At 42.1% G+C, this 13,539-nt stretch overlaps 1 protein-coding gene across 5 annotated transcripts in view; it reads right to left on the bottom strand.

The window, feature by feature from the left end:
* The window catches only part of PDLIM5 (PDZ and LIM domain 5), a 403,074-nt gene that overhangs the window by 125,323 nt on the left and 264,212 nt on the right, over positions 1-13,539 (bottom strand). For all 5 annotated transcript variants that reach the window (XM_030190704.1, XM_030190703.1, XM_030190705.1 and 2 more), the window contains one exon: positions 9,400-9,569. In XM_030190704.1, the coding sequence (XP_030046564.1) occupies positions 9,400-9,569 (170 nt within the window). The remainder of the gene's footprint in view (positions 1-9,399; positions 9,570-13,539) is intronic.

Below are 13,539 nucleotides of genomic sequence, written 5' to 3'. Positions count from 1 at the left end.
GTGCTGCATAAGCACTGTCATACTGGGATAGATTGAAGGTCCATCCAAGGACCATCCAAGGAATGTGCTTTTACCACATTCTCTGGCAATGAATTCCAGAGCGTAGCTACACATTGAGTGACGAAATAATTTCTTCAATTTGTTTTAAGTATACTACTTAGTAGCTTCATTGCATGCCCCCCTAGTCCTTGTATTTTTGGAAAGAGTAAGCAAGTGATTCACATCTGCCTGTTTCACTCCACTTAACAGTACTCCCTGTGAAAGCCACCTTGCATTTACTTGCTAAGTGAGTTGCACGCATCATTCAAACTCGCGTTGCTCATGCCTGTTTTTTGAATAGGCTTTGGGGTTGGCTTGACAATGGCTGTTTGACTTTAATATTTGTTTTTTCCTGGCTCAGTTTCAACAAAGTCCTCCTTTAAATCAAACTAGCAGTGACTGTGTATCTTGTGCTTTTGAGTACAAGTGTACACTTACTCATGTAAATGACAGTATTCTATGGTTCTTAAATTTAGGTGTATAAACAACCTACCCTATGGGATACCAAACTAATAATAGCCAACGCCAAAACAAAAATAGTTTGGCAAATAATAAAATTGTAACTTATTCACTTTTTCTGTATATAAGAAATTAAATACCTGGAACCTTAAATTTCCCGGTAGGATTTTACCATCCACTACCATTCACAGGGAGTCCCGTTCACATCACTGGTTCCTTCAAGGGGGAAAAAAAAAAACTGTGCAAAAAATGCCTATCTAGTGGAGAAAACAGATTCAAAAAATTCCCCCTACTGAATAAACTAGAATAGAGTGAAAAAGTACACTTTATATGTTAAATCAGGGGTTCTACTATTCTGTATACAAAATTACTGAGAAAAAGCTAGCCTGCATACTAGAAAAAAATACACAAATTTTATCACTTGCACAAAACGCAAGGTATATCAAGCACTTGAATCAGCACTTATCTTTAAAACGCTGACGCTGCTCTCGGATATCCCACTGCAATCTTTCCAACGTCACATCTAAAATTCTACTGCCTCAGGAGTTTTCTCCCCATTTTGTACTATACTATGAATGATCTAGTTAATCTTCCTGCTACTGTAGAGGGACTCAGTTTTATCATCAAGTCATTTCCAATTTTTCCCCCTTCCACAAAGATTTCAGGGTAGCATGTGCTACCCTGTCAATGTTTATATTTAGGGCTTGATATACCACCTTTCAAAACAGAAATCAAAGTAATTTGCAAAATCCATTAACCCCCTCCCCCCCACACACACACAAAAAAACCGAAAAACCAACACCACCACCAAGACAGGATAGAGCCTATCCTACAAACTCAAATTAGAATGCTATGAATGACGTTTATAGCATGCACAGTTCATTATCTGCACTGAAATTGGTTAAGTAATGGCAAGACTCTTTGGAGGTCATTTTAAAGTATATCTCTGTGTGCAAACAGTGGCATTTATATGGGTAGACTTTTTGTGTGGATGGAGATTTCAGAAAGCTGCTGAACTTACACATGGTGATGGCCAGGATGTACAAATCTGAAAGAAGAATGTTATAGACGGGCCAAGAATCTGTGTGTATTTCCATCTTACAATGGGAATATATGTATATTCAAATTATTTACACCACATGCTTGTACATATATTATACAAGGCTCCATGTTCACGCAGAGCCCTTTGTAAAAATACTGTGGGGGGAATTAAGCACATTCCAACCTGGACCTCTCTAAAATGAAACTTAATGAATAGACATATAAGAAGACCTCAATGTCTGAGGTGAAGTAAAGTTTTAACTTCCAGTTCACTTTAATGGGAAAAGAATTCAACGTTTAAAAAAGGCCAGCAAATCCTGAAATCCTCAAGTTGCAGATGGTGGAGGCTATTATTAAGAATAAAATTGCAGAGCATATACAAAAACATGGACTGATGAGACAAAGTCAGCACGGATTTAGTGAAGGGAAGTCTTGCCTCACCAATCTAATGCATTTTTTTGAGGGGGTAAGCAAACATGTGGACAATGGGGAGCCGGTTGATATTGTATATCTGGATTTTCAGAAGGCGTTTGACAAAGTGCCGCACGAAAGACTCCTGAAGAAATTGCAGAGTCATGGAATCGGAGGTAGGGTATTATTATGGATTAAGAACTGTTGAAAGATAGGAAGCAGAGAGTAGGATTGCGTGGCCAGTATTCTCAGTGGAGGAGGGTAGTTAGTGGGGTCCCGCAGGGGTCTGTGCTGGGTCCGTTGCTTTTTAATGTATTTATAAATGACCTAGAGATGGGAATAACTAGTGAGGTAATTAAATTCGCCGATGACACAAAATTATTCAGGGTCGTCAAGTCGCAGGAGGAATGTGAACGATTACAGGAGGACCTTGCGAGACTGGGAGAATGGGCGTGCAAGTGGCAGATGAAGTTCAATGTTGACAAGTGCAAAGTGATGCATGTGGGTAAGAGGAACCCGAATTATAGCTACGTCTTGCAAGGTTCCGCGTTAGGAGTTTACGGATCAAGAAAGGGATCTGGGTGTCGTCGTCGATGATACGCTGAAACCTTCTGCTCAGTGTGCTGCTGCGGCTAGGAAAGCGAATAGAATGTTGGGTGTTATTAGGAAGGGTATGGAGTCCAGGTGTGCGGATGTTATAATGCCGTTGTATCGCTCCATGGTGCGACCGCACCTGGAGTATTGTGTTCAGTACTGGTCTCCGTATCTCAAAAAAGATATAGTAGAATTGGAAAAGGTACAGCGAAGGGCGACGAAAATGATAGTGGGGATGGGACGACTTTCCTATGAAGAGAGGCTGAGAAGCTAGGGCTTTTCAGCTTGGAGAAGAGACGGCTGAGGGGAGATATGATAGAAGTGTATAAATAATGAATGGAATGGATCGGGTGGATGTGAAGCGACTGTTCACGCTATCCAAAAATACTAGGACTAGAGGGCATGAGTTGAAGCTACAGTGTGGTAAATTTAAAACGAATCGGAGAAAATATTTCTTCACCAACGTGTAATTAGACTCTGGAATTCGTTGCCGGAGAACATGGTACGGGGCGGTTAGCTTGACGGAGTTTAAAAAGGGGTTAGATAGATTCCTAAAGGACAGTCCATAGACCGCTATTAAATGGACTTGGAAAAATTCCGCATTTTTAGGTATAACTTGTCTGGAATGTTTTTACGTTTGGGGAGCGTGCCAGGTGCCCTTGACCTGGATTGGCCACTGTCGGTGACAGGATGCTGGGCTAGATGGACCTTTGGTCTTTCCCAGTATGGCACTACTTATGTACTTATGTACAGATCTACAGAATCGAGAACATGGGCTTGATTCAAGTATTTTGCACTCATCCCACCCACTCAACTAACCTATGCCAACCAGAAAGATGAAAGGTTCTCTTTCTAAACTTTCCAGTTCTTTCTCGTTCTGTGGATTGCCAGGTGCTGCTTATTCAGAGCGATATTATGCTGTACTACCAATATCCTTCGTCTTTCCTGACTTGAATAGAGTCAGGTTTCTTTAGCAGGTGCAGTCACAGGTTTGAACATACTGTGACAGAAGGTCAGACAAATGTCAACTTGAAGTAACTTTGTGTACATTTTCTGGAATGTAATATGACGACTATGGTGTATTGTGGATCTGAAATCCGATTAGCTGGGATTATCAAATAAATGCCTCTGCGAAAGGCAAACACTAAGGACCCAGTTTAAACCACATTCATGTTTTGTTACTTAAAACATAAGTTTGGCATCTTTGGGTCAAATGCCTACAAGTTTTTTTTATGTGCTTTTTTTTTTTGCACTACATTTTTCCATGAAGAATTATTTTCTTATTTCTTGGGTAAAAGATGACCTAGATCAGACGTGAATGACAATCTGATCTGGCTCTTAGTTTTCATTGTAGGAAAGTCTGCTATTGCCACCTGGTGGCTCAACAGTACAATATGCTAAAATCAGATTTTTTTTTTTTGACACAGAACACCACCACATTTTGTACTTCAGTCATTATTTGCCATATGTCTAGCATATCCTCTCTCCCCTGGATATAATTTTTTAATTGGCCAGTATTTTTCTTCTAGCATAATCAGAACTGATGTTGGCATACTGGCGCCCTGAGCGTTTTCTATTTTAATAATCTCTCCCTCTCAACATTCCCCACCTGGTCATTACAGCAAAGTCCACAGGACAGAAGCCATACACCAGTACCTAGCCCTGGCCAACCTGAGACGCAGAAGGCCTGATCCAGGCATGAAACCGGGGACCTTCCACAGGGAAGTACAAAGCACTTGCCACTGAACATTCTTATACTCTTCCCCCCCCCCCCCCCGGCAGCTGCCGCCATCCCTCAACCATGTGCATCAGCAGGCCCTACCTTAACAAGCCTTGGTGGTCTAGTGGCCTGTTCAGAGGCAGGACCCCCCCACACACACACACACACATATGTTCCTGGCCAGTGCTGCTGCTGCAGAGACTACCGCATGAGGTCCTGGTGGTAGCCATACTGAGATTTCTCTTGCTTACGCCAGTGCCAATCTCCAATTGATCAGGCAGCTTGGGGGGAGGCGGGCGAAGAGTTTCAGTTTCAGCTGAAAATGCATCGGCATTTTAGTCCGAAACCCCTGGTTTCGGTACCGAATCTGAAATTTGTTTAGCCCCTAAAGTGCTTTGGCGTGCCAGAAGTTGGAGCAGCAATCCTGCTTAAGTGAGTGCACTCAGGTGCACCAATTAACACAGGCAACTGATAGCATTCTATAGGCTGTGCACATTGTCTGGTGATACGTCCATGACTTTTATGCCCACCCCTTGCAGTTACACGCTATAGTGCCTAGTGTGTATACATGGATCACTGTCGACTATTGGCACACTTGGTGCACAAGTGGTACATAATTCTAGGTGCCCATTTATAGAATTGCCTCCTAAGGCCTCTAGAACACACCACAGATCATGTTATTCTGATGCTATATCAAGACCTGGTGCACTTATTTCAAAGTGAGAAAAGCAGAGGATTTAGGACTTCTTTACAGTCAACAGTATGGAAGGAGTGCAAACTCAGAAAACGGATTTTTAAAACTAACAGTTTAGGCCAGAAATGTGCTTGCACAGAAGGTAGGTGCAAATCTGTGCAGGAACACTTTGATTACTGATGCAAACCTGATGTAAACTTCAAACTGCCCAAAGACTGGAGCTACAAGTTACAAAATAATGCATCAGACAGGTCTTTACAATCACTAAAATAATGTTTAAGCAGTCTACAGACATTTTTGAAAAGTTTAACCTGCCTTGGGTGAATCTCTTCATAAAGGCAGTTAATAAATCCCAATATATAAAAAATTACTTTAAAGCTGACATAGTGCTTGCCAAAAATGCAGAGCTTTTTGATCATCGGAAAGCTTTGTAAAGGTTTCCCCTTTTCACAAAGCCACTTCCCCTCTCCCTTCACTCTCTATCTCAGTTGATAACACCCTCATCGTCCCCGTCTCATCTGCCCGCAACCTCGGTGTCATCTTCGACTCCTCCCTCTCCTTTTCTGTGCACATCCAGCAGATAGCCAAGACCTGTCGCTTCTTCCTCTATAACATTAGCAAAATTCACCCCTTCCTCTCTGAGCACACCACCCGAACTCTCATCCACTCTCTCATTACCTCTCGCCTTGACTACTGCAACCTACTCCTGACCAGCTTCCCACGTAGCCATCTATCTCCCCTTCAGTCCATCCAGAACTCTGCCGCACGTCTTATCTTCCGCCTTAACCGATATACTCATATCACCCCTCTCCTCAAGTCACTTCACTGGCTCCCAATCAGTTACCGCATACAGTTCAAGCTTCTCTTACTCACCTACAAATGCACTCGATCTGCGGCCCCTCCGTACCTCTCTACCCTCATCTCCCCTTACGTCCCTACCCGTAACCTCCGCTCTCAAGACAAATCCCTCCTTTCAGTACCCTTCTCCACCACCTCCAACTCCAGGCTCCGCCCCTTCTGTCTCGCCTCACCCCATGCCTGGAACAAACTCCCTGAGCCCATACGCCGTGCCCCCTCCCTACCCATCTTCAAATCAATGCTCAAAGCCCACCTCTTCAATGTCGCCTTCGGCACCTAACCACTACACCTCTTCTCAGGAAAACTTATCTACCCCAACTTGACATTTCGTCCTTTAGATTGTAAGCTCTTCCGAGCAGGGACCGTCCTTAATTGTTAATTTGTACAGCGCTGCGTAACCCTAGTAGCGCTCTAGAAATGTTAAGTAGTAGTAGTGAGATCAAGGAGGGATGGTTAACACATTGTTCAGATCTCATCGATACAACTGTGCATTTCTGGAAGTAGTACATGGAGGGGGAGGAGCAATGCTATTGATCTAAAGTTAGGGAACTATCCAGTGTTCTCAGAGCAACTAGAATAAAATTGTCAGCTCATATTTCACTTTTCTGTATCATTTTATTTTTTAAACAGTTTTACTGTGAATTTTTATTCTAATATAGCTATTACATTATGCCTTTTAATTAATTAATTATTTGTTGCACTTGTATCCCACATTTTCCCACCCATTTGCAGGCTCAATGTGGCTTACAAAATGTTACAACGACATTCACATTAATAGAATAAGAATTTCAGAATATAAATACAGAAAAGGTGCATAAGAATATCATAGCAATCATATAACGGAATCAACATTTCAGAATTATTACAAATAAAGGTGCATCAGTATATCATGTAGGAATGGAAGTGGATAAATAGATAAAACATAACATAATGATATCAAGACAAGATGTAGTATTCAATAATAATATTCAGTAATGAGGATGTACTTCAAGTAAACAAATTGGAGAGTTCCATAATAGATGTATTGGAGTAATTTGGGAGTCAGATCATTATGGGGGATCTTTTTTGTATGTTTTTGTGAATAAGTAGGTCTTCAGCAATTTTCGGAAGGTTGTCGCGTCGTGTGTTGTTTTTATATTGATCAGTAATTCATTCCATAATTGTGTGCAGATGTATGAGAAGCTAGATGAATGTATAGATTTGTATTTTAAATGCCATATTGGTTTTCTTCTTTACAACTCCCCTCTTAAGCCCAGTGCAAAGAACAGAGACCTTCAGCAATCCTTGATTTCCCTTCCAAACAGGCACCTTATTGGCAATAATCCCACATTATTATGTAGCAAGCAAAGATCTTCTTGTATCCTATGGACTAAAGCAGTGTTTCTCATGCTGTTCCTGCAGTAACTCCTGTCAGTCTGGTTTTCAGGATATCCACAATGAATAAGCATAAGAGAGATCTGCATGCAGTAGAAGCAGTGCCTGCAAATCTCTCATGCAGACTCATTCTTTATATCTTGAAAACCAGACTGGTTGGGAGGTTCTCCAGTAACAGCTTAAGATGCACATGACTAGAGAACTGATATGGTAGAGCCTTCTTCCCTTCCTCTCCCCTCTTTAAATTTTTTTTTTTTAATAGATGTGACAACTGTTCTGTACTGATCTGTAGAGAAGGTGGTCAGAATCCCTGCACTGCTGGGATAATATTATGTTTAAATCATTTTTATTAGTTAACATCACAAACAGACCCATACAGACGATAGAGCAATACAGCCTTATCTTGCAATTTCAAGGTCAAACCAATAAACACTATTAGGCTCATTTTCAAAAGAGAAGGACGTCCATCTTTCGACATAAATTGGAAGATGGACGTCCTTCTCACAGAGGCGTCCAAATCGGTATAATCGAAACCCGATTTTGGACGTCTCCAACTGCAGTCCGTCGCAAGGACGTCCAAAGTTCAAGAGGGCGTGTTGGAGGCATGGTGAAGGTGAGACTTAGGCGTGCCTAACACTTGGAGGACGTCCTTGACCCATAATCGAAAAACCCAAGGATGTCCCTGACGAACACTTGGACGTTTTCACCCGGACGTGTTTTTTTAACGAATAAGGCACAAAAATGTGCCCGAAATGACCAGATAACCACTGGAGAGAATTGGGGATGGCCTCCCGTTACTCCCCCAGTGGTCACTAACCCCCTCCAATCCTCAAAAAACATGTTTAAAAATATACCGTGCCAGCCTCTATGCCAGTCTCAGATGTCATACTCAGGGTCCATGACAGCGCATGCAGGTCCCAGGAGCAGTTTTAGTGGGTGCAGTGCACGTCAGACAGGTGGACCCAGGCCCATACCCCCCCTACCTGTTATATATGTGGAGGAAACAGCGCGCTCTCCAAAACCCACTGTACCCATATACAGGTGCCCCCCTTCACCCATAAGGGCTATGAAAGTGGTGTACAGTTGGGGGTAGTGGGTTTTGGGGGACTCAGCACACAAGGTAAGGGAGCTATGTTCCTGGGAGCATTTTATGAAGTCCACTGCAGTGCCCCCTAGGGTGCCCGGTTGGTGTCCTGGCATGTCAGGAGGACCAGTACACTACAAATGCTGGCTCCTCCCACATCCAAATGGCTTGCATTAGGACGTTTTTGACATGGACATCTTTGGTTTCGAAAATCGCCGAAAGTCAGAAACGTCCATGTCTAGGGACATCCAAATTTAAGGATTTGGACGTCTCTGATGGTATTTTCGAAACGAAAGACGGACGTCCGTCTTTTTTCGAAAATAAAGGTTTCCCAGCCCCTGGATTTCGCCGTTTTGCAAGGACGTCCAAATCGCAACTTGGACGTTTCTTTCGAAAATGCCCCTTCACGTGACACAATACAACTTTTTCAACCCCCCCCCAGCCCCCAACGCCCCCCACCCACATCAAGCTAAAGGATCAGTAAGTAGCTTCTAGCTCTGGATGACAGTGTGAGCCACACCGGCTCCCACATTTCTCTGAACCGGGAGCCTGGTGCACTATCCAAATTTACAATTCCACACCTAACCAATATAAAAGACAGACTTTCTCATCAGGTTTTACATAACTGCTAATGAACTGGAAATACTATATTTCTGGAGTGACACTGTATCATTCAATTTTACATATTTTAATAATTGTTAACACACCTAATGTAGGTATAAAGCCAAAATATGGCCATGTTGGGTGTGGTGCATAGCTAGCAATTCTAATGAAATTCATTAAAAACGTTTATTTGGGTTTATATTTCAAATTTTTAAAAATGGAGGCATGCATGCAAATCTAACTCATGAATATTCATTGCAGATATCTTGAAAAACTGACTGGCTGGGGTTCCCCCAGGACAGGTTTGGGAACCAGTGATCTAACATCTTGATTTTATTATTTTTTTAAACAGAAACTTAATATAGTTTTCTCATTCTACTCCCATTTGCATGTCCCTGGAAGAGATTATTCCCAGCAAGTCTATGGCATGAGGCAGCCATGTTAAACGAAACAAGACATCACGGATTGCATATTGTATGTACAAAGACCTTTGTTTGCATGCAGCAGATCTCCTCAGCTTACCTGCTGGGTTACCAGGCTGCCAGCCTGCAGGTTTAACACCAGTGGGTGAACCTGTGGGTTTCAAAGCTGTACCCTGCTGAGATGGCCGGCTGGTGTTCTCTGGAACCCATGGTGTGCTCTTTTTTGTGGCAGCAGTGTAAGCACTGGGCTGTACAGGTTCCATAACATCACTGTTGAGAGAGAAAAATTGATAATCAACTGTAAATAAAATATTTGGTGGTGATGATACCTGCAGAACTCACAAAAGGGACCTTGATTACTCAGAGGCACCAGGACACCTTAACTGATTTATCACAGATTATTTTATGATGAAAGACCCCGATGGGCAGCAATTCATCCACAATGCTGAATGGAACAGATATACCACACAAACATGAATTTTTCTTTTCACCTCATTTGGATAATTGTGAATTTTGAACTTGAATCCATACAAAAAAGGTGTTTCAGTCAATGTCACAAGAGTTTTGTAAAATTGAAATATAGCAAGAAATGAAGTTCTACGAAAAACATGATGAAAAGTCACCACAACTGAGTTTCACTCTTCAGGTCATTTAAAGCAGTTTTCGTGCATGGACAGTTGAAAAGTAAAATTAAGATTTTTAAGCAGAGGAATTTACTTTAAAAAGGTAAAAGTATGGGCTTTATAGAAGGCACCACAAAAATTGTGAACACCTCTCTTTCTAATGGGCAACTACCAACAGCATTAAAAATGGCAATGGTTCGCCCTCTGCAGAAGAAAAAAGTTTTTGACCAGGACAAACTTGAATGTTACAGGCCAGTATCCAACATCCCGTTTCTAGGGAAACAGTCTGTGTTCAACTTAATGAATGGCTAGAAAAGAGTAACTGGCTAGATCCATGTCAATCTGGATTCAGACCTGGTTATGGAACAGAAACGGTCCTCGTATCCCTGCTAGATGATCTTCACAGAAACCGAGACAAGGGATTTGCCTCGATGTTAGTACTGCTAGATTTCTCAGCAGCTTTTGACAGTGTCCTGGATCATACCTTGCTAGCACGACTGACAGAAACAGGTATCAATGGAACAGTACTTGCCTGGTTCAGATCCTATCTATCAGACAGGCAACAATCCATAATGATTGGCAGCAACTCATCACCACCATGGACACTGACCTGTGGGGCACCACAAGGATCGATACTGTCACCTATTCTGTTCAATATCTACCTCAAGCCACTAGCTGAGCTGATTCGGTCAATGCACACTCAGTTCTACATCTTTGCAGATGATGTGCTGCTACTCATACCCATTGAACCTGACTTACCTACAGCCTTGAATAAACTGATCACTTGTCTAACATCAATTCAAGAATGGGCTAAACACAACAAACTTTGCCTGAACCCAAGTAAAACCGAGCTTCTCTGGGTCCCTAACACAAGTGGATACATACCTGACATCAAAATCCCTTTTGGGAAGTATGAACTCCCCCTCAAATCACAAGTCAGAAACCTTGGAATACAGTTAGATTCAACACTTACTCTGATTCCCCAAATCCAAACAACCTTCAAGAGCTGCTTCTACTATTTGCAACAGCTATGCTGCCTCTCTCCTTACAATGAGAAGGTAAATCTTATCCCAGTTGTGCATGCCATGGTAACATCAAGACTGGATTACTGCAATGCACTATACAATGGTGTGACTACAAAGGGCCTGCACCAGCTCCAGTTGATTCAGAACGCAGCAGCAAGACTCATAGAAGGTTGCAAGCAATGTGACCACATCACACCATTTCCATTTTTGCAAAAACTTCATTGGCTACCAGTACAATACAGGGCTAAATTTAAAACTCTATGTCTGATCTTCAAGGCCCTGAAAGGAAATGGCCCCGAGTATCTGAAGAACAGGATGATCCTCCACACAACGCCAAGGACACTAAGGTCCTCCCAAGGACTTTCACTAACTACACCCTCTCCAAAAGACATTACATGATGTGATACCCGCAAGCAAGCCTTCTCTGGAGTAGCCCCAACACTCTGGAATTCATTGCCTGAAAGGCTCCGCTTAACACAAGACTACCTCTACTTCAGGAAGCAGGTGAAAGCTTGGCTCTTCAGCCAAGCCTTTAACGGAAGAAGTAACTAACTTGTTAGTCTCACTCACACACACAAGGATTGACTCAGGCTGCACATACTGCAGCGGGACATGTTTATCCACTCCTACCCTAGTTGAGATAATATTTAACCATCTCTCTGACCTCATGTGCAACTTTCTTCAAATCAATCACCTTACTTTCTAATTCTTCCTACTTTCTTACTCATCTATATGTTACAATTTTGCCTTACCCTTCACTACCAATTATAATGTTCTAGTACATATTGTGTTGTCATTGCAAGTAGTATACCATCCTCATAAGAGGCGTTTGTAATGCATGCCAGGTTAGTTTAAGGGTGTCCCATTCCACTGAGAGGAAAAAAACTTCCCCCTGCATATAATAATTATACCAAATGGAACCTCAAACCTCCAAACAAGGGACCATTCCAACGGAATTTAAACACACCTTGTATAATACGGAGTAACTTAATATCATAGGTTCCTCTCAAGAAGGAAAGAAAGAAAAAACACCCAGACAAAAAAATACTCAAATTAACTGAGATAAAAAACGAATGGGATGAAAAAACTCTCCTTCCTTCTTGTTCCTATAAATAGAATGAGCACCTAACCCAAACTAACCCGCCAAAACTACCCCCAGCCTTAAAAAAAGACTACCTATAGAGCACCCCGGGGGGGAGGAAGATGGAAGCACTCAAAGGAAAATGTCAGGCAAGGATCCACCTACCTAAACATGTAAATTCCCAAAGCAGTAAAAGGATAAACCTAAAAATTACTTAGCTTGATTCAAACAGACTGCTTCATAGAAAACATTCCCCCGATAAGGTCTCCGGAGCCTTATAGCAAATCTTCAACTGATGAAAAAAACGCCAGTCCTCCAAATCTTCAACCGGCAAACAGCGCCATCCCTCCAACAAGAGCGCCTTGTTTCGCCAACCTTATGGCTGCATCAGGAAGGGCACTTACAATCCATCTTAGTCCATCTTATCCAGAGCAGCAAACAACGCTGGAGACTAAACCTAAATCATATACAAGCAAAAGAACTCGAGGTATGGATAAGGTCATTCCTTGTGTTTTGAAATTTACAGATAGAGCCTCTCAGATTTCTGCGATCCTTAGAAAGCATTGGAAGGAGATGCTCACACAAGAAGCATTTCAGGATCATCATCTCATGCTATCCTTTGCTCGCAATCGGAATCTACAGGATCAACTGAGTTTGGCAGATGTATGGACTAATATAACACCCATGGAGGGTTATCATCAGAAGTGTGGACACTGCTCTATCTGTTCTATAACTATAGAAAGTTCAGAGTTTCAATCTAAGGATGGCAAGACATATAAGTTGAAGCACATAACCACATGTGAGTCTAAAAATGTGGTTTATCTTTTTCGATGTCCGTGTAATTTACTTTATATAGGACATACGACTCGCCAGTTTAAAACTAGGGTCATAGAACACAGACACTGTATTACCAATGCTAAGTTGGAAGCTCCCATGACACGCCACTGTCAGCAGGCACACCAGTTTAATCAGTTACAATGCATGGTCATTGACCAAATATCTATGGGTAAGAGAGGGGGGGGGGGGGGGATTTTAAAAGCATTCTGTGGTGTAAGGAACAGCATTGGATTTATGTACTTAAAACATTATACCTCAAGGTTTAAATAAAAACATGGAGTGGAATGCTTATTACTGAGGTATAGCTGTGCCCATGGATTTAGGAGGATTAGATACATGAGGACGTCACCACGTCAGGACGTGGTTGTAAGTTTGGCAGGTTGTTTCTTTGATTCTTTTGTGTAAACATGATTGGATACAAGACGACGTCACTACGTGATGATGTAACAGCAAGTACTAAAATCTAAGTTCATCTCGAAGGTTCTGCTCTCGCTCCATCTTTTGCTTGTATATGATTTAGGTTTAGTCTCCAGTGTTGTTTGCTGCTCTGGATAAGATGGACTAAGATGGATTGTAAGTGCCCTTCCTGATGCAGCCATAAGGTTGGTGAAACAAGGCGCTCTTGTTTGGAGGGCTGGCGCTGTTTGCCGGTTGACGATTTGGAGGACTGGCGT

The sequence above is a fragment of the Microcaecilia unicolor genome, chromosome 2 (assembly GCF_901765095.1).
Source record: "Microcaecilia unicolor chromosome 2, aMicUni1.1, whole genome shotgun sequence".
Taxonomy (NCBI): domain Eukaryota; kingdom Metazoa; phylum Chordata; class Amphibia; order Gymnophiona; family Siphonopidae; genus Microcaecilia; species Microcaecilia unicolor.
The sequence above is the reverse complement of the archived record's forward strand: the minus strand, read 5'-3'. Positions and strand labels throughout refer to the sequence as shown.